The sequence below is a fragment of the Aethalodelphis obliquidens genome, unplaced genomic scaffold (genome assembly GCF_003676395.1).
Source record: "Aethalodelphis obliquidens isolate GAN/ISIS:26980383/991018 unplaced genomic scaffold, ASM367639v1 scaffold36, whole genome shotgun sequence".
In the NCBI taxonomy this organism is placed as follows: Eukaryota; Metazoa; Chordata; class Mammalia; order Artiodactyla; family Delphinidae; genus Aethalodelphis; species Aethalodelphis obliquidens.
Genome location: NW_020837980.1, coordinates 8,095,926 through 8,113,872, shown reverse-complemented (window position 1 = coordinate 8,113,872; position 17,947 = coordinate 8,095,926). Strand labels below are relative to the sequence as shown.

The window sequence follows — 17,947 nt, the reverse complement described above, 5'->3', positions numbered from 1 at the left end:
AAGAGAGAAAATGAAAACAATTTTGGGGGGATATTAGGAGGATTTCATGAGACTATTTAGAACTATTTGATGGGGATAATTACATCGACCCATGGGCATCATTTTCATAAAATAAAAATAATGTTCTTTATTAAGATGACAGAGTTGTGGACATTTTGGTAATTGTTTCAGAACAATGAAACCAAGTGGCAGTGCAATTTAATCAGCTTGTCATCTCTGGACACAATGATGGACCAAGAAATGCTGCTGTTACTGAGAGAACTTGAACAAAAGGGAGTGGAGTTCACAGCTATGCTTCAGAAGCTGGTATTGTATATTGCATATTGTGCTGTTTCACTGGCCAGGAACGTCTGCAGATAATTGACCTACAGTCTGTTTGCTGAGCACAAGCATATCTGTGTGTTGGGACCCAGATTTATCTTACTATGAAATGAGCAGATTTTTCTCAAACCTTCCTGATGTGGATCTTCTAGTTCTGGGTCAATCAGGACTAACGAGTTGACCATTAGATATGGATTGCTTAAGCTTGTTTTTCCTACAGGTTAATCTTTGGTATCAAAGGGCTGAAGATGCAGTATCTGTTGAACAGTTTCCTTCTGGCTAATGGCTAGTACCTCTTTCTCCATTTAGATTTTTGACTGGAAACTCTAGATGGTCAGAAAAGACAGAGAACAACATTTTCATGTTGGTATTTCCAGTCCCTTTCACAGTAGCTAGCATATTCTAGGTAGTATTTAGTTTGATGAATGAAAAAAATCCATGAAAATGCTTGTTTCCTTCTATTTGAGAGGAGAATGAAAATGGGTAGGTTTTATTCTGGAAAACAGTTCTATCCAATATATTCAGCATGTATGGGGCACCTGATGAGAGTTAGCGTCTACACATGGCAACATCCTGGGATAAAGGAAAGCCACTGGGTGGCCTTAGATGACAAGAAACTCTCTGGTGGCTTCCTAAATTACCTGTACAAAACCTTGTCTAAATTACTTCTTCTTATATAATTGCATATGGCTTTCACTGAATTCCTGGTTGAAGATGTGGAACTCTTTTTCAGCATGAAGATGTTCCTGAAGTTGAAACACTCATTGATAGTTCCCTACAGTGCGTAACTAGGGCAACTAATCCAGAAATTACTGTGAAAGAAAAGTGGGAGAACAAGCTTACTGTAAGTGTTCTATAGTTTGTGATTTTCCTGGTTTTTCTTCTACTTTCTTAACCCAGGTAACGCTTATTATACACAGTATCATTTCTAAGACTTTACTGTAGTGTCTGCCGTCTCATTCTGGCGATGTGTGTGGAGTGTGCATATATGGGTGACAGAGTGTGATGGGTAAGATAAGTGTGTGTGAGTGTGAGGGTGACAAATGAAAGAGACGGTGTGAGGATATGGGATATGCCTTGGAGAGACAAAGAGTAAATAAGCTGATTTAATTAAAAGTGTATTTTATTTGAATCCTTGCGAGGACTGGCTGGTGTAAGCTTGAATTTTTCCTATCAAAATTCTCTAACTTTGATAGAATGATAATTGTGCAAAAGAATCTTATTCCTGAGACTCTGACAGTTTTATTATACCAGAAATTAGCAGAGTATCAAAAACGGAAACTTCTGAGGTAGCTAGTCCCAGTTTTGTTAGAAAGGAAGCATATAAAAAGAAATCTCTTTAATTTATCCATCACTTATTATCTCTGCTTCTTGACTGCCAGACGACTTCCTAACATCTCTCAGCCCCCTGAGTTAAGCTAAAGCATGAAGTAAACTCTGAAAACTCTGGAATATTAATTTCAGCCCTTGCCAAACTTACCTTTTTAAAAAGGTTTTTAATATGTGTTTGAATATGGTAATCAACAAATACTGATTTTATTGCATTTCCTAGTCCCATTATATTCTAAAGCAATTGTGATTATTGATGAAATGGTCACGTATCTTAAGAAAAAGAAAGCAAAGCTCAATTTTAGGCACACTATGGGTACCTAATATGTACTTGTTAAATTGAGATGATCAACCCACAGGATAATCAATCTGTAGGCAACTGCGAATTGCTATCTGTTCAATTAGAATTTTAGAGTCCAGTAACCGTGAATGCTATTGAGGTGGGAATGGCCACAGCATGTTATGTTGCCTCTTATTTCTTTATATTTAACATTGGAACAGTGGAGTTTGTTTTGTGACTCTTCTTATAGGAATTCAAATATATCAAGGAAGAGAAGCTAAACCTTTGTATATTAATGCTGAACAGCTTGAGAAACCACAAAGAATCCCTTGATAAAGAGTTTGCCGAATTGATAGAGATTCTGAAGAGATTCAGGCTGGAATATTTTTATTTCAGAAAAGAATTTCTTCCCAGGTGATGATCCCTTATATATAAGAAACCCATGCTTTATATACGTAACATGTTTGTAATTGTGCCGTGACATTCAGTTTACTTTTTTCAAGTTGTATACCTTGATTTCAGTTGACACTTTTTCAGGGAAGACATTTTATCTGACAATTTTGGATTGTGAAAGAGTACGAAATTGACTTATATATTCAAAATTGCAAGTCGTAAACTTGAAATCTATGGAAATCCATATATTGAGTTATTTTTCCCTAGAGAAGGAGTTTGGAATCAGACTATAGAATTCTTTTAACCAGAAGGGACCGTAGAGATTATTTAGTAAAACCTCATAATTTTACAGAGGACTGGGGCAAAGGGATGTAAAGTGAATTGATCAAGACCTGAGAGTTATTAACGGAAAATCTATGAATAGCTCTGTTAATGGAAGGACTTGATGCTGGGACTGTTGACTCCTATCCCATTGGGCTTTATGTTCCATCTCAGGGTACAATGCATTACATTGGGCCCTAGTCAATTAAATTTCAAGTGAAAGAAGTCATAGGGAATAGAAGACTCTAAATATAAAGTGACTTAAAATCTTATCCTTCCTCTCACCTTAATTCTTTTTTTAAAGTACCTGTGTTTTATGTATGTGTGTATGTGTGTATGTATGTATGTGTGTATGTATTTATGGCTGCACTGCACGGCTTGTGGGATCTTAGTTCCCCGACCAGGGATTGAACCCTCGCCCTCAGTGAAAGCACAGAGTCCTAACTACTGGACTGCCAGGGAATTCCCCTTAATTATTATGTTTTCTGGGGAAAACTCTCGAAATTTGTACACTGTGTGAACCACATACTAAACAAGGACAGGGGTTAGATCTTTTGTTAACCACTATTTATATAGCTGCTAATGCCTTACTTAGCATTCCCTTAAGAAATGCTTTTTGACTGACTGAATGAATGAATATGGGTGTATTTTTCATTTAAATAAAGTAAAAGAAAAAAATGTACTTAGAGACAAGATTGCTGAAAGAAAATAGCAAGAAGAAACTATTTTATTCCCCCCAAATAAGGAAACTAGGTATCAGAGAGTTTAATACCAGAAGGAACTCTCAAGAAGATGATCTCCTGCTTTCCCTAAGAAACCGGGACGGCTTCCCTGGTGGCGCAGTGGTTGAGAGTCCGCCTGCCGATGCAGGGGACACGGTTCGTGCCCCGGCCCGGGAAGATCCCACATGCCGTGGAGCGGCAGGGCCCGTGAGCCGTGGCCGCTGAGCCTGCGCGTCTGGAGCCTGTGCTCCACAATGGGAGAGGCCACAACAGTGAGAGGCCTGCGTACCGCAAAAAAAAAAAAAAAAAGAAACCGGGAGCCCAGACTTCCCCATAGTGGTAAAGGAGGAATGGGTTAAGTAGGTACGCAGCTTCCTTACACAGATACCATCTCCACAAAAGGGAGCACTGAAATTCTTCTGTTTAGCAACAAAGAACTATTTGGAGAGAGGCCTGCACTGGAGTCATCTAGGAGTAAGTGAATCTTCTGTACTATCTTATTAGACACACAAACGGCCCAGTTAATTAATAATAGGTACGATTTATTGAGAGCTCATTGTGTTGCATGTAGTGCTAAGAATTTGACACACATTTGTCTCCAGAGAGGTTACCCTGGTGGGGTTAAGTGAGAGCTGGGATCAGGCCTAGATATGGTCTACTTCAAAACCTATATTCTTTCAACTATTAATCCCCCACCTTCTACTTGTTAAAATCGAATGTAATATTTATCAATAATATTCTAGGAACTTAGCATTGGGCAAAATAAGACTCATCAGTGGAAGGATGGCTTAGCCCCTGCCTTCTAAACATAATTTAAAGGACACAAAGCCATATAGAGGCTACACACAAAATGATCTGGCTATAGGTATTAACTATGAATAAGAGCATGAGTGAAGTATTTTGTGGTGGTGAGAGGGAATTCTATGTTTAGATGAAGTAGGAAATATTTATTAAAATTAAACTTTCAGGAGTTAGCTGTTTGCTGAGGAGAAAGCTTCCATTTTGGCGCAAGAGAAACAGACTCCAGTGCTGAGGAATGGAAAGAATTGAGTGAGGCAACGAGAGGCAGTGAAAGGAAAAAAAAAAAAAAAAAGGCTTTTGGAGGGCTTGGTGAGAAAAACGTGTCATCATCTGTACATGCTTTTGTACATCCAAGTGCTGCCTCTTTGCCAGACTTGTTTTCCCTCTAAATGCTAGGGAATTATAGAAAATAGGACAGAAACCTCTACCTCCATGAAACTAACATCTATCAAGGGACACAGATAATGAATGAACATATAATATAATATAATCCCAGGGAGTAGTAAGTGATATGAAGAAAATTAAAGCAGGATAAGAAGACCAAGAATGACCAGGACCTAATTTTAGAAAGAATGGTCAGGAAGGGCCTGTCTGAGGGATGATAAATTGAGTAGATAAATGAAGTGAGAGAGTGAGCTATGTGATGATCTGGGGAGTGTTCTAGGCAGAGGAAATAGCTAGTGCACAGATCCTGGGGTTGTAACGAGCTTGGTATGTTTGTGGAGCAGCAGGAGGCCGGCATGACAGGGATGGGATGAGTGCTGGGCAGTGGTAGGAGATGAGGTCAGAAAGATAGGCAGGGGTCAGGTCCACAGCCTTGCAGTTCATGTTTAGGAATTGAGGTTTTATTCTGAGTAGATGGGAAGCAATTGGAGGATTACAAGCAGGGAAGTAATATAACTTGTGTTTTGAAAAATCATTCTGGCTGCCATGTAGAGAATTGTCTATAGAGGGCAAGAGTGAAAGCAGTGAGACGAGTGAGAAGAGGTATTTTTCAATAACAGATCACCAATTAGAGATCCTGAAATCAATTTACTGGATTATGACCCACTTAAAAAAATAAATATAAAAATATCAGAATACATTGTATATAATAAGTGTAAGTAATATATCATAAAATTTTTGTTTCAGCTAGGGGTGTGTGTGTGTGTGTGTGTGTGTGTGTGTGTGTGTGTGTGCGTGCGCTTAGTTAAAATATAAAATATTTACTGAGTCATGGTCAAGAAAGCCCCTGAGATAAGTGCTATTGTAATAGTCCAGGTGAGGAGTATAATGTGAGCCAGGGTGATAGTTATGAAGGTGATATGAAATGGTTGGATTCAAACTATATTTTGAGGATAGATCAGATCTGACTTACTAGTGAATTAGATGTGGGAATGCAAGAAAGAGAATCATCCTTGACTTAGGTGGTTTTGGTCTGAAAACTAGGTAAATGGGGTGCTAGATGGCAAAGTCTGGGGGAGACTCAGACGTGGCAGGAGTAAAAAAATCAAGATTTAGCATTAGGACATGTTAGCAAGGAGAGTTGTTGAATTTAAACACACACGCACACCCAAAGCTAAAGCTACTATGCCTCTCAACATGATAATGAAAATCTCTATAGAAGAAAAATCTTTGAAGTTTCAACATTTGTTGAATATCTTTAATGAATAGTACTATCTAATTTTTTAAAGCTTTTTCTAAGGCTGCTGTGCTTCATAAAGTAAATAAATGTTATTGTCTTATAGGTACAAATACATATAAGTGATTAAAAGCTTTAGTATCATTAAATATGGGTTTCTGTTGGGCCTTACAGTCCTTTGGCTTCCCCTTGAAAGATAATGGACACTCCTGCTAGCTTAGACTATTCCCGGAAAAGATAAAAGTAGATAAAATTGATGTCTTAAAAAACAGAGGAGGTGATGTCAGCAAGAAGGTGGAATAGGAAGCACTGGACCCTCCTTCTCCCAATGGGTACACTGACTCAACAGTAATACATGAGCAAATTCCTTTTGTGAGAAACCCAGAAACTAATACTTAAGAGGCTCCTTCACCTTGGGTAACCATGATGGGTAACCAACCACATCAAAGATGGTAGGAAAATTCTAGATACCCTTGCACCATAATTCCTGCTCCTGGCACAGTGTTATATGATCAGAAGGAACCCCCCAGCTCCTAGCTTTTTCCTGAATAGGGAAAGAGTTGGACTATTGTGCCCAACATTCCAACTTTGCTGAGGACTGCCCAAAATACCAGCTTCTGTCTTACCTGTCTCAGAATGAAGACAGAACTGGGTGTACTATAGACATCTGGGGGGCACTGAGAACAAAGACAATGGTTTGAATTGGCACACAAGCACTCATCATAGTCCCTCCCCCTAGCTCAGAGCAGAGTAAGCAGATAAAAAATTCCGGATCACAGCTTCTCCCTAGGGAAGGAAAGAGTTGGATCACACATCCAACATTCCAGCTATTCTGGGGGGTTCCTAAGAGACTGGCTTCTGTCACACCCATCTTAGAGCGATGATGGGACCCTTATACCCTGGATGCCTAGGTTCCACTAAGAACAGAAATGGTGGGTTGAACCAACATAAAGATTTGAGAGGCTCCTAGAATCTCTGCTCAAAGTGACTGGTAAGGAATTTTTCCTGTATAAGTCCAGTCTGCTAATACTGGGAGAGGTGGATCTTTTTTTCTGATGTGAAGATACCAATACAAAGAGTCAAGAAAAATGAAGACACAGGAAAATATGTCTCAAACAAAGGAACAAAATAAATCTCCAAAAACTGTACCTAATAAGACAGAGATAAATGATTTACCCCACAGAGAATTCAAAATAGCTGTCATAAAGTTGTTCAATGAGATTGGGCGAACAATGCATGAACAAAGTGAGACTGTCAACAAAGAGACAAAAAGTACCAAACAGAAATCTTGGAGCAGAAGAATCCTGAAAATTTTACCAGAAGAGTTCAATATCAGATGCAGAAGAAAAGATCAATGAACTTGAAGAGAGGTCGTTGAAAATTATCCAGTCAGAGGAGTAAAAAAAAAAAAAAAAGAGATTGAGAGAGAGAATGAAAAAGAGTGAAGAAAACTTAAGAGACTTAAGGGATATTATAAAGTAGACCAATATATGTATTATGGGAGTCCCAGAAGGAGAAGCAAGAAAGAAAGGGACAGAAAGGTTATTCAAAGAAATAATGGCTGAAAACTTCCAAAATCTGGGGAAGGACACCAGACCCAGGAGACCTAACAGATCTCAAATAAGATGAACCCAAAGAAATCCACACTGAGACACATTATAATCAAATTGTCAAAAGTCAAAGAGAGAATTTTGAAAGCAGTCAGCAAAGGGTTTTGCCAGGTACAGGGGAGATCTCATGACTATCAGTGGATTTCTCAGCAGAAACCTTGCAGGCCAGAAGGGAGTGGGATGATATATTTGAAGTGCTGAAAGTAAAGAACTATCAACCAAGAGCACCATGCCCAGCAAAACTAACTGTCCATCAAAAATGAAGGTGATATAAAGACTTTGCCTACAAACAAAAGCTGAGGGAGTTCATTACCAATAGGTCTGCCTTACAAGAAATGCTAAAAAGAGTTCTTCAAGTTGAAACAAAAGGACCTTAAACAGCAATATGAGAGCATATTAAAGTATAAGGTTCACTGGTAAAGGTAGATATATAGGCAAACACAGTAAATCACTTTTAATTCTAGGATAAAAGTTTTAAAAAAGTATTATAAACAAAAGTATAAAAATTTGTTAATGGTATACTATATAAAAAGATATAAATTGTGACATCAAACATAAAATGGGGGGCAGAGAGGTAAAAGTGTAGGTTTATGGTATGTGATTGAAGTTAAGTTGTTATCAGCTTAAAATAGGTTACTATAACTGTAAGATGTTTTATGTATGTCCCATGGTAACCATAAAGAAAATACCTATAAAAGATACATAAAAGAAAAAGAAAGGAATCAAAACATATCAATATTAAAAATATCAATGAAACACAAAGGAAGACAGGAAAAGAGGAACAAAAGAACTACAAGACAGAAAACAATTAACCAAATGGCAATGGTAAGTCCCTCCCTATCAATAATTACTTTAAATGTAGATAGATCAAACTCCCAAAATAAAAGGCATAGAGCAGATTGAATGGATTAAAAAACAAGACCCAACTATATTCTGTCTATGAGACTCATTTTAAAAAAAAATTTTTATTTTATATTGGAGTATGGTTGATTTAAAATGTTGTGTTAGTTTCGTGTGTACAGCAAAGTGATTCAGTGATATATGTATAAACATATACATATATCCATTCTTTTTCAGATTCTTTTCCCATTTAGGTTATTACAGAATATTGAGTAGAGTTCCCTGTGCTATACAGTAGGTCTTTGTTGATTATCTATTTTATATATAGTAGTATATATATGTTAATTCCAAACTCCTAATTTATGCCTTCCCTCCACCTTTTGCCTTTGGTAACCATAAGTTTGTTTTCGAAGTCTTTGAGTCTGTTGTTGTTTTGTAAATATATTCATTTGTGACATTTTTTAAGATTCCACATATAAGTGATATCATATGATATTTGTCTTTCTCTGTCTGACTTACTTCCCTTAGTATGATAATCTCTAGGTCCATCCATGGTGCTGCAAATGGCATTATTTCATTCATTTTAATGGCTGAGTAATATTCCATTGTATATGTATACCACATCTTCTTTATCCATTCATCTGTTGATGGACATTTAAGTTGCTTCCATGTCTTGGCTATTGTAAATAGTGTTGCAATGAACACTGGGGGGCCTGTATCTTTTTGAATTATGGTTATCTCCAGATATATGCCCAGGAATGGGATTGTTGGTTGAAATGGTAGCTCTATTTTAGTTTTTTAAGGCATCTCCCTACTGTTCTAAGAGACTCAGTTTAGATTTAAGAACACATATTGGCTGAAAGTGAAGGCGTGGTAAAAGGGATTATGTGCAAATGCTAATCAAAAGAGAACAGGGATGACTATACTTATGTCCAAAAAAATAGACTGTAAGTCAAAGTCTGTCACAAGAGACAAAGAATATTATAAAACGATGAGTCAATTCACCAGGAAGATACAATTATAAATATAATTGCACCCAATATCTGAGCACCTAAATATATAAAGCAAACATTGGCCGAATTAAAGGGAGAAATAGATAGCAATATAATGTCATTGTAGGAGACTTCAATACCCCGCTTTCAATAATGGAAAGAACACTGAGACAGAAGATCAATAAGGAAATAGCACACTTGAACAATACTATAGATACAATGGACCTAACAGACATATATAAAGGATTCCACCAAATAGCTACAGAATATATTGGGGCTTCCCTGGTGGCGCAGTGGTTGAGAGTCCGCCTGCCGATGCAGGTGACATGGGTTAGTGCCCCGGTCCGGGAGGATCCCACATGCCGTGGAGTGGCTAGGCCCGTGAGCCATGGCCGCTGGGCCTGCGCATCTGGAGCCTGTGCTCTGCAATGGGAGAGGCCACAACAGTGAGAGGCCCGCTGGGTAACTGAGATCTTGCAAGCTGCACAGCACAGCCAAAAAAAAGAAAAGAAGAAGAAGAAGAAAGATCTCAAACAACCTAACTTTACACCTCAAGGAACTATAAAAAGAAAAGAAAAAACTAAGTCCAAAGTAAGCACAAGGAAGGAAATAATAAAGATTAGAGCAGAAATAAACAAAATAGATAATATAAAAACATTTTTAAAATATCAGTGAAACTTGATTTGTTTGTTTTTGAAAAGATAAACATAATTGAAAATCTTTTGCTAGGCTAAAGAAAAGAGAAAACTCAAATGAGAAATGAAGGAAGAGACATTAAAATTGATACCACCAGGGGGACAATGGGACATAAGAGACTGCTGTGAACAATTATTCAGCAATAAATTGGAAAACTTTGAAGAAATGGATAAATTCCTAGAAACGTACAACCTATCAAGACTGAACCAGGAAGAAACATAAAATCCGAACAGACTCATAACTAGTAAAGAGGTTGAAGCAGTATTCAAAAAACTCCCAACCAATAAAAAGCCAGGACCAGATGACTTTACCGGTGAGTCACCAAACATTAAAAGAAAATTAATGTCAGTCCTTCTGAAACAGTTTCAAAAAATTGAAGATGAGGGATCATTTCCTGGTTCATTTTATGAGGGCAGCATTATTCTGACACCAAAACCAAAGACATTACAAGAAAACTATTCATCCTTGATGAATATAGATACAAAATCCTCAGCAAAATACTAGTAAACCATTTTAAACAGCCCATTAAAAAGTTGATACTCCATGACCAAGTGAGATTTATCCCTGGGATGCAAGATGGTTCAACATATGAAAATCAATTAATATGATACACCACATTAACAAAATGATGGATAAATAGCACATTATCATCTAAATTGATGCAGAAAAGCTTTTGATAAGATTCAACACCTTTCATGATAAAAATATTCAAAAAACTAGAAATAGAAGGAAACTACCTCAACATAATAAAGGTCGTATGTGAAAAGCCCACAGCTAACATCATACTCAATGATGAAAGACTGAAAGCTTTTGCTCTAAGATCAGAAACAGCTCAAGCATGTGCTCTCTCACCACTTCTATGCAATGTAGTACTGAAAGTACTAACCTGAGCAATTAGGCAAGAAAAAGAAATAAAAGGCATCCACATTGGAAAGGAAGTAGTAAAATCATCTCTGTTTGGAGATGACGTGATCCGTATATAGAAAGACTCCACAAAAAGCAGTTAGAACTAATAAACAAATTCGGCAAAGTGGCAACATACAAAATCAACATACAAAAATCAGTTGCATTTCTATACACTAATAATAAACTTTCTGAAAAGGAAACTGAGAAAACAATCCTATTTAAAATAGTATCCAAAGAATAAAATAGGAATAAACTTTAAGGAGATAATGACTTGCATACTTAAAACTATAAAACAACACTGAAATAAATTAAAGAAGATGCAAACTAATGGAAAGACATCTTGTGTTTATGGATTGGAAGATTTAATGTTGTTAAGATGTCTGTACTACCCAAAACAATCTACAGATTCAATGCAATCTCTACCAAAATTCAAATGACATTTTTTTACAGTAATAGAAAAGAACAATCCTAATGTTCATGTGGAACTACAAAGGACCAAAACAATCTTGAGAGAGAAGAACAAAGCTGGAGGTATCACACGTTTTGATTTCAAAATATATTACAAAGCCACAGACCAATGGAATAGAATAGAGTGTCCAGAAATAAACCCTCACATGTATGGTCAACTGATCTTCAAGTAGGGTGCCAAGAATACACAATGGAGAGTGGATAGTCTTTTCAACAAATGATACTGGGAAAACTGGATATCCACATGCAAAAGAATAAAGATGAACCCTATCTTACACCATATACAAAAATCAACTCAAAATGGATTGAAGACTAAAACATAAGGTTTAAAACTGTAAAACTCCTAGAAGAAAACTTAGGGGAAAAGCTTCATGACATTGGTCTTGGCAATACTTTCTTGAATATGAAACCAAAGGCACAAGCAACAGAAGAAAAAATATGCACGTAGTTCTACATCAGACTAAAAAGCACACAGCAAAAGATTTAACAGAGTGAAAAGGTAACCTATTGAATGGGGGAAAATATTTGCAAACCACATATCTGAAAAGAGGTTAATATTCAAAATATAGAAGGAACTTCTACAACTCAATAAAAACACCCAATTTAAAAATGGGCAAAAGAATTGAATAGACATTTTTCCAAAGAAGATATAAAATTGGCCAACAAGTACGTGAAAAGATGTTCCACATCACTAGTCATCAGGGAAATGCAATTAAAAACCACAATGAGTCATTCACAATGATGAATGAATCACACCTGTTAGGAAGGCTATTATAAAAAAAAAAAACCCAAAAGATACCAAGTGTTGGCAAGGGTGTAGAAAAATTGAAACCCTTGTATACTGTTGGTAGGAATGTAAAATGGTGCAACTGCTATGGAAAACAGTTTGGAGGTTCTCAAAAAATTAAAAATAGAACTACCATATGATCCAGCAATCCCACTGCTGGGTATATATCCAAAAGAATTCAAAGTAAAATCTTGAAAAGATATTTGCACACTCAGGTTCATTGCAGCATTAGTCATAATAGCCGAGATGTGGAAACAATCTAAATGTTCATTAAGGGTGAATAAATAAAGAAAATATGGTATATACATACAATGAAATATTACTCAGCTTTTTTTAAAAAAAATGTTTTTGAAAGCTTTTCAAAAAAGAAGGAAATTTTGCCACATGTGATAACGTGGATGAATCTTGAGGATATTATGATAAGTGAAATAAACCAGTCAGAGAAGGACAAATACTGCATGATTCCGATTACATGAGGTATTCAAAGTAGTCAAACTTACAGAAGCAGGGAGTAGAATGGTGGTTTCCAGGGGCTTGGGAAGGGCAAATGGATGGTTGTAATTCAATGGGTATAAAGTTTCAGTTACACAAGATGAATAAGTTCTAGAGATCTGCTGTACAACATTGAACCTATAGTTAACAGTACTGTATGGTGCACTTTCAAGTGCTAAGAGGGTAGACCTCATGTTAAATGTTCTTAACCACAATTTAAAAAAAAAAAGAAAAAACTGACTACATGCTGTTGGACAATGCTCAGTAGAATGGGTGTTTAGGTTGTTAGGTTGTTTTTATTTTTGGTTAGGGTTTTGTTTGTTGGCTTACCTTAGTGGTGAAGCATTCTCTGAAACCATCTTTGTCTCTCACATGGTCCTTCTTGTAATCAGGGCTGGATTTATGTCAATGTGCAATGGGATTCTGACCATGTATTAACATTTGAGAGGTATGCACAAGGCCTAAACCTGACAATGTCTTCCTCACTGCTTTGAAACTCCCAAAGGTTCTCATTCATTTGAGCTAAGATCCTTATTCAGGTCATGTTGTTTCCAGATAGCCATTGATATATTGATATATAACATGGTTTAAATAATCTCATCAGCTAACAGATGCATTTTTATATATTTGGGGGATTAGGGTTGGATCCAAAAGAGAAGTAACATAACAACACTAAGAGATTTGGGGTGAGGAAGAAAGGGAGGGGAAAGGCTTTAGAAAAGAGAGGACTGCAGTGGAAATACTAACAGCTAACTTTTGTCTGTTCTTGGGAGCAGCCCTTCCTGTGCTCATAGCACATAGTTATACCATGACTGACAATTCTTAAGGAGAAAGGCTAAGGTCACGAAACAAAGCACTTATTTCTTTTTTTCTCTCTTTTTTCTTTTCCCTTCTTCGCTTTTCCTTTCCTTTCTTTCTTTCTTTTTTTTTTTGAAAAAGCTAGCTGTGCTATGTAAATATGGTACCTGTCACAGTGACCTTATTGTAGTGCCAACGTAGCTAAGCACTATTAATGTAGCTTGTGGGGAACTGAATATTCCAGTGTAGAATAGGAAACTAAATGTTCTTATCTGTAAAGTGAGGTTATCAGACTCAGTGATCAATACGATTGCTTTAATTAAAATTCTATATTTGTGAAGCATTTATCTATATTGTAAATACTTTCACTTTTTCCTCTCATCTCTGAGGAAGTATATTAACTTTGAATTTGTCATAACTTCCCAGGGGGTGACTCTTAGTTGAAATGTCACTGACAGCTTGTGGTTTGGACTTTTTTTTAACTAGGCAGAAACAACTAGAAGCCATCACACAACTGCAAGAGGATGCTGTCAACCAGGAAGCCATCCTCAGGAAGAAGGTCCAAGAAGCCAGCCAATGGTTGGAGGGGGCAGCGGAGCAGGTAAGGTGGCCTTTGACTACATTATATGCACAGGAAGTCTCCTCAGATGTCCTTAAAACCCTGAAGTAAAAATGGAGGAGGAACCAAAAAAACAAAGAGGAACTGCAAAGTTCAGTCCCTCTCGACTAGCAGTGAGCGGAGGAAGTAAAGGGGGAGTTGTAAGAGGCGGTGTCAACAGCCTGCTGATGAAAGAGGCAACTTTGCAGAAAGAGGCGACTTGACATACCAAGACTTTTGCCGCTGTAGAAATAGCTCAGGCATACGAAGCCCATGCAAACACAGAATTGCAGAAGTTCAGTGGAGGCTTATCACTTCCCTGAGAAGAAAAGCACATTTTCAGTTTCGTGTGCATAAGAGTGAGTGCTCAATTGCTTTCTTTCCCGGCCACCCTGCTAAAATCCAGCATTAACTGTCGGTATCCAGGTGGAGGATGGAGATCAGGCAGCCCACTCTGCCAGGGAAAAAGCTAAGCCTTTGCTGCGTAAATTAGAGGAAGCAATTTCAGATCAACGAAATCTCCAGACTATAAATACTGAGTTAGTGAACACTTGCCAGACACTTGAGCAGAAGACAAGAAAACCGAAAAGTGAGTAGCAAGTATTTGTTATGTCTGAATTCGGTCCACTCTGAGGTGGGGCAGAAGGACTACAGCCATTTTTCTAGATTCCAGCTGCTATCTTATTACTGAATTCATGCTGATGAAATGGCTCCAGAAGCAGTGTTACGGGCTTCCAGAGAGATCTGCCTAGTGGCTAGGTGGCTGGATTTAACCATTAACTTTCCCTTTTGGTTGTCTACTACAAGCTGGATTTTTCCATGACTGTTATTTCTTTAAAAATTAAACAAAACCTCTCAATATCTGTAAAAGTAAATATGGAAAAAAATCTTGTATGCATGAGATAGTTGAACTTGGAAATTGTTTACATATTCTACTCTGACTTTATTAGCTGGTTTGTACCCATCATATGGTAGAAGAGGCCCTGCCTCTCTATTTTCTTTTAAGCAGTAATTTTAGAGTTGAGCAAAATACTTATGAATTCAATGTGTATCAAAATATTATATATGTGTGAAAATTCTTTTAAAATTTTGTGTTCTTCACCTGTATATTTTACTTTAAAAACTAGAACATTTGCCATTTTACCTAAAAGTAGATAAGCGTTTACTGAGGACTGGGGTGAGAAGACAATTGTCAAATTACAGAGGTCAGATTATTTTTAAGCTTATTTATTCTAGAAACATGGTTCAGTAAAAATGAAGCTTATGTATGTGACCATTTATCAGACAACTGCCTTTGTCCAGCCAGCTTCTCGTTCTAGCAGTATAAAGGTTCTTTTTATAGAAAGTTATTGGTTTGGGTAATAACTAAATAGAAACTTAAGGTAAGCTAGTGATGGAAAATTTCAGACTTGTGTTTGTTTTGGATTTATTGTACCCTTTCTACTGTTATCTGAGAAAGCTCTTTAAGAGTTTAAAGGAATTGGCTAGTTCTAAGATAGCAGTGGTTATTCAACACTTTATTATTATTTTTTATTTCTAAGCCTTGTAGAACTTGATCATTTTCAATAACAGTAAGTGTCATTTTACTCTGCTTAACTCTGTCAGACAATGCAAAGCATGCTTTAAATTACATAATCTTTATGTTATTTTTTGTATTGCTCAGAGGGCATTGGGGAATGTCCCCTGTGATTGGCGTTGCTGATTTTGAGCCCTGAACGTGCCTTCGTTCAGGCATATTCCAAATTTGGTTTATGGTGTGTTTGCTTTAGACAATGTGCTTAGAGCTCCAATCGTTTGATCCAGTTATTTTTATCCTTTGCTTAAATCAATATTATACCCCATAGTTTTATAAAACAAAGGATTTATCCCCTCCTCCCACCTACTATGGCTTGTAGTACCTTCTTGGAAAAGTCAGCCTTTGTAACTTATTCCAAAATATACATTCTCAATGTTATGAACTTGCTGGTGTCTTCCCAGTCTATCCTCAGGGGATAATTGGTCCAAGTATCATTTAAAATAGAATATGAAAGCTGCCCTATGTTGAATGCATGTATTTTTTCCTGGCTGGATAAAGTAGGGTGGATGCTTCCTTTCTGTCTTGAATTGCTCACAGTCTGCCAGCCTTTATTAGCTCCTTTACTTGTTAGTATCTTTTGCTGCCCAAAGAAGGCATACCTATCAACATTTTGCTCTTAAGACCCTTTGCTTACGAAGATCTTTCCCATAATGCCCTTAAAAATCAACCTTTATAAGAAGAGGGTAGCACATATTTTCAAAAAGTCTATAGAGCAGATTTTCCAGATAGACTGTGAACAAATGTCAACAAGGTAGGACAGTTACAACACAAACACATCCTCACACATTCCACCATGACCACTGCCATCACATACTGTTTGAATTCTGAGTCAGACAACAAAACTGTTTAAATCCACTTAGTTCTTGTGAAGCTTTCCGGTTATAGCTTCATAAATTCACTAAGTGTTAACGGCAATTGCTTTCTGCTGCATCTAAGACAGGGTCATTAGCAAATTGTGTGAGGATGCGGTTGTTGTGTCCAAATGTTTAGGTCAATGACAATGTTCACAAACTGGAAGTAGGAAGTCGCTTATGACATCTGACGAGATACCTGAGTTTAATGTTGAATAAATAATATTGTTCAAGTTTTCAGTTGCCATCAGGACTGAACTGATTTATGAGGTAATTAGTGTGCCTGCTTGCCCCCCTGAAAGGCACCATTAGAACTACTAAATTTCTTGAATGGTAACATATATTTTCTTTCTTCTGCTTCTTCATATGTATCTAAGTATCTTAACAAAGGCAACAGTGCATATGTAAATGAATGTTTGCTTTAAAAAGGAATAAAGCTTCTTAGATCTAGGGCATGCATGCAACATATTAGGGTGAATCCAATGTGCAGGAAACATAGACTAAATGATCTAATCCAAGCTATCACCCCTTTAGTATTCATCCTTTTTTGCCCTTATCTACATAAAATCTTCATTGACTTGCTTATTCAACAGACAATGAGTGAAACTGTAAGTATTTCCTTTAGAAACCATAAATATTTCTTTGGAGAGAGAGCCTGAGAAGCTCCTGTATATTATAATTCCTTATTTGAACATAGTATCTGATATGAACTTTATAGTTAAGAGAAGGCTTTCACCTAGATGAACTCACTGGAAACTCTCTTCTAGCTTGCTATTCTTAGCGTGGAGGGCATGATGTATGGGGCAGATAACAGCCTACGGCTTTGAGGATGAATGCAAGATGAGAGCCACATGTCCTGAGCAGTCAGTACACAAGAGGGAAATGAGACAGGAAGGGGGATTCAGGTGATGGAGACACTTAAACACAGGTGTTGGGGTGAGCACCAAGGAGAGAACCAAAGTCAAATACAGCTTGCTGGACAGCTCTGATGGGATGGGGGCCTACATGTTCCCAAATGAAAGATGCAGGATGAAATAATCTAGGAGAAAGTATTGCACAAAGATAAAGAGCATGGGATTTGAGGTTGAACAAACCTAGATTCTAAGTCTACAAAAGACTTTGATAAAGTTGGGCAAATCTCTTTCCCTCTCTGAAAATGCCAGAGTTGTTAATTTACAAATATCTTCTTCTTCCAGAAAATGCCAGAGTTGTTAATTTACAAATAACGTAACAAATGCAAACAGTGGCTAATGCTTGGCCATACTGGGTACAGTCTATTCTGCTAGAGTATGTTTCTATCACGTAAATTGTCTCTTTCATGATTGACAAATGGGTGAAGACGTGTAAGGATAATATGGGCATTTCATTCACAATTTTCCTGGGTCTAGGACCTGGATTGGTAGGAATACAACTATAACCTTCAGCAGGAGAGGAAAAAGCCCTCAGCTTGGCTGCTAACAGGCAGCAGGAGACTTTCACCTTTATTTTAAGAAAATTAAAAACAAGGGTCTGGGCTTCCCTGGTGGCGCAGTGGTTGAGAGTCCG

At 37.2% G+C, this 17,947-nt stretch overlaps 2 protein-coding genes across 5 annotated transcripts in view; both read left to right on the top strand.

The window, feature by feature from the left end:
• LOC113632264 (lymphoid-restricted membrane protein) overlaps positions 1–14,047 on the top strand; it is a 42,875-nt gene extending 28,828 nt beyond the window's left edge. Inside the window, exons 14-17 of the mRNA XM_027129238.1 lie at positions 172–306; positions 1,055–1,165; positions 2,181–2,344; positions 13,864–14,047. Of these exons, the coding sequence (XP_026985039.1) occupies positions 172–306; positions 1,055–1,165; positions 2,181–2,344; positions 13,864–14,047 (594 nt within the window). The remainder of the gene's footprint in view (positions 1–171; positions 307–1,054; positions 1,166–2,180; positions 2,345–13,863) is intronic.
• Positions 14,048–14,388: 341 nt separating this feature from the next.
• IRAG2 (inositol 1,4,5-triphosphate receptor associated 2) overlaps positions 14,389–17,947 on the top strand; it is a 48,728-nt gene continuing 45,169 nt past the window's right edge. For all 4 annotated transcript variants that reach the window (XR_003437782.1, XM_027129424.1, XM_027129426.1 and 1 more), the window contains exon 1: positions 14,389–14,564. The gene's annotated coding sequence lies outside the window, so the exon portion shown is untranslated. The remainder of the gene's footprint in view (positions 14,565–17,947) is intronic.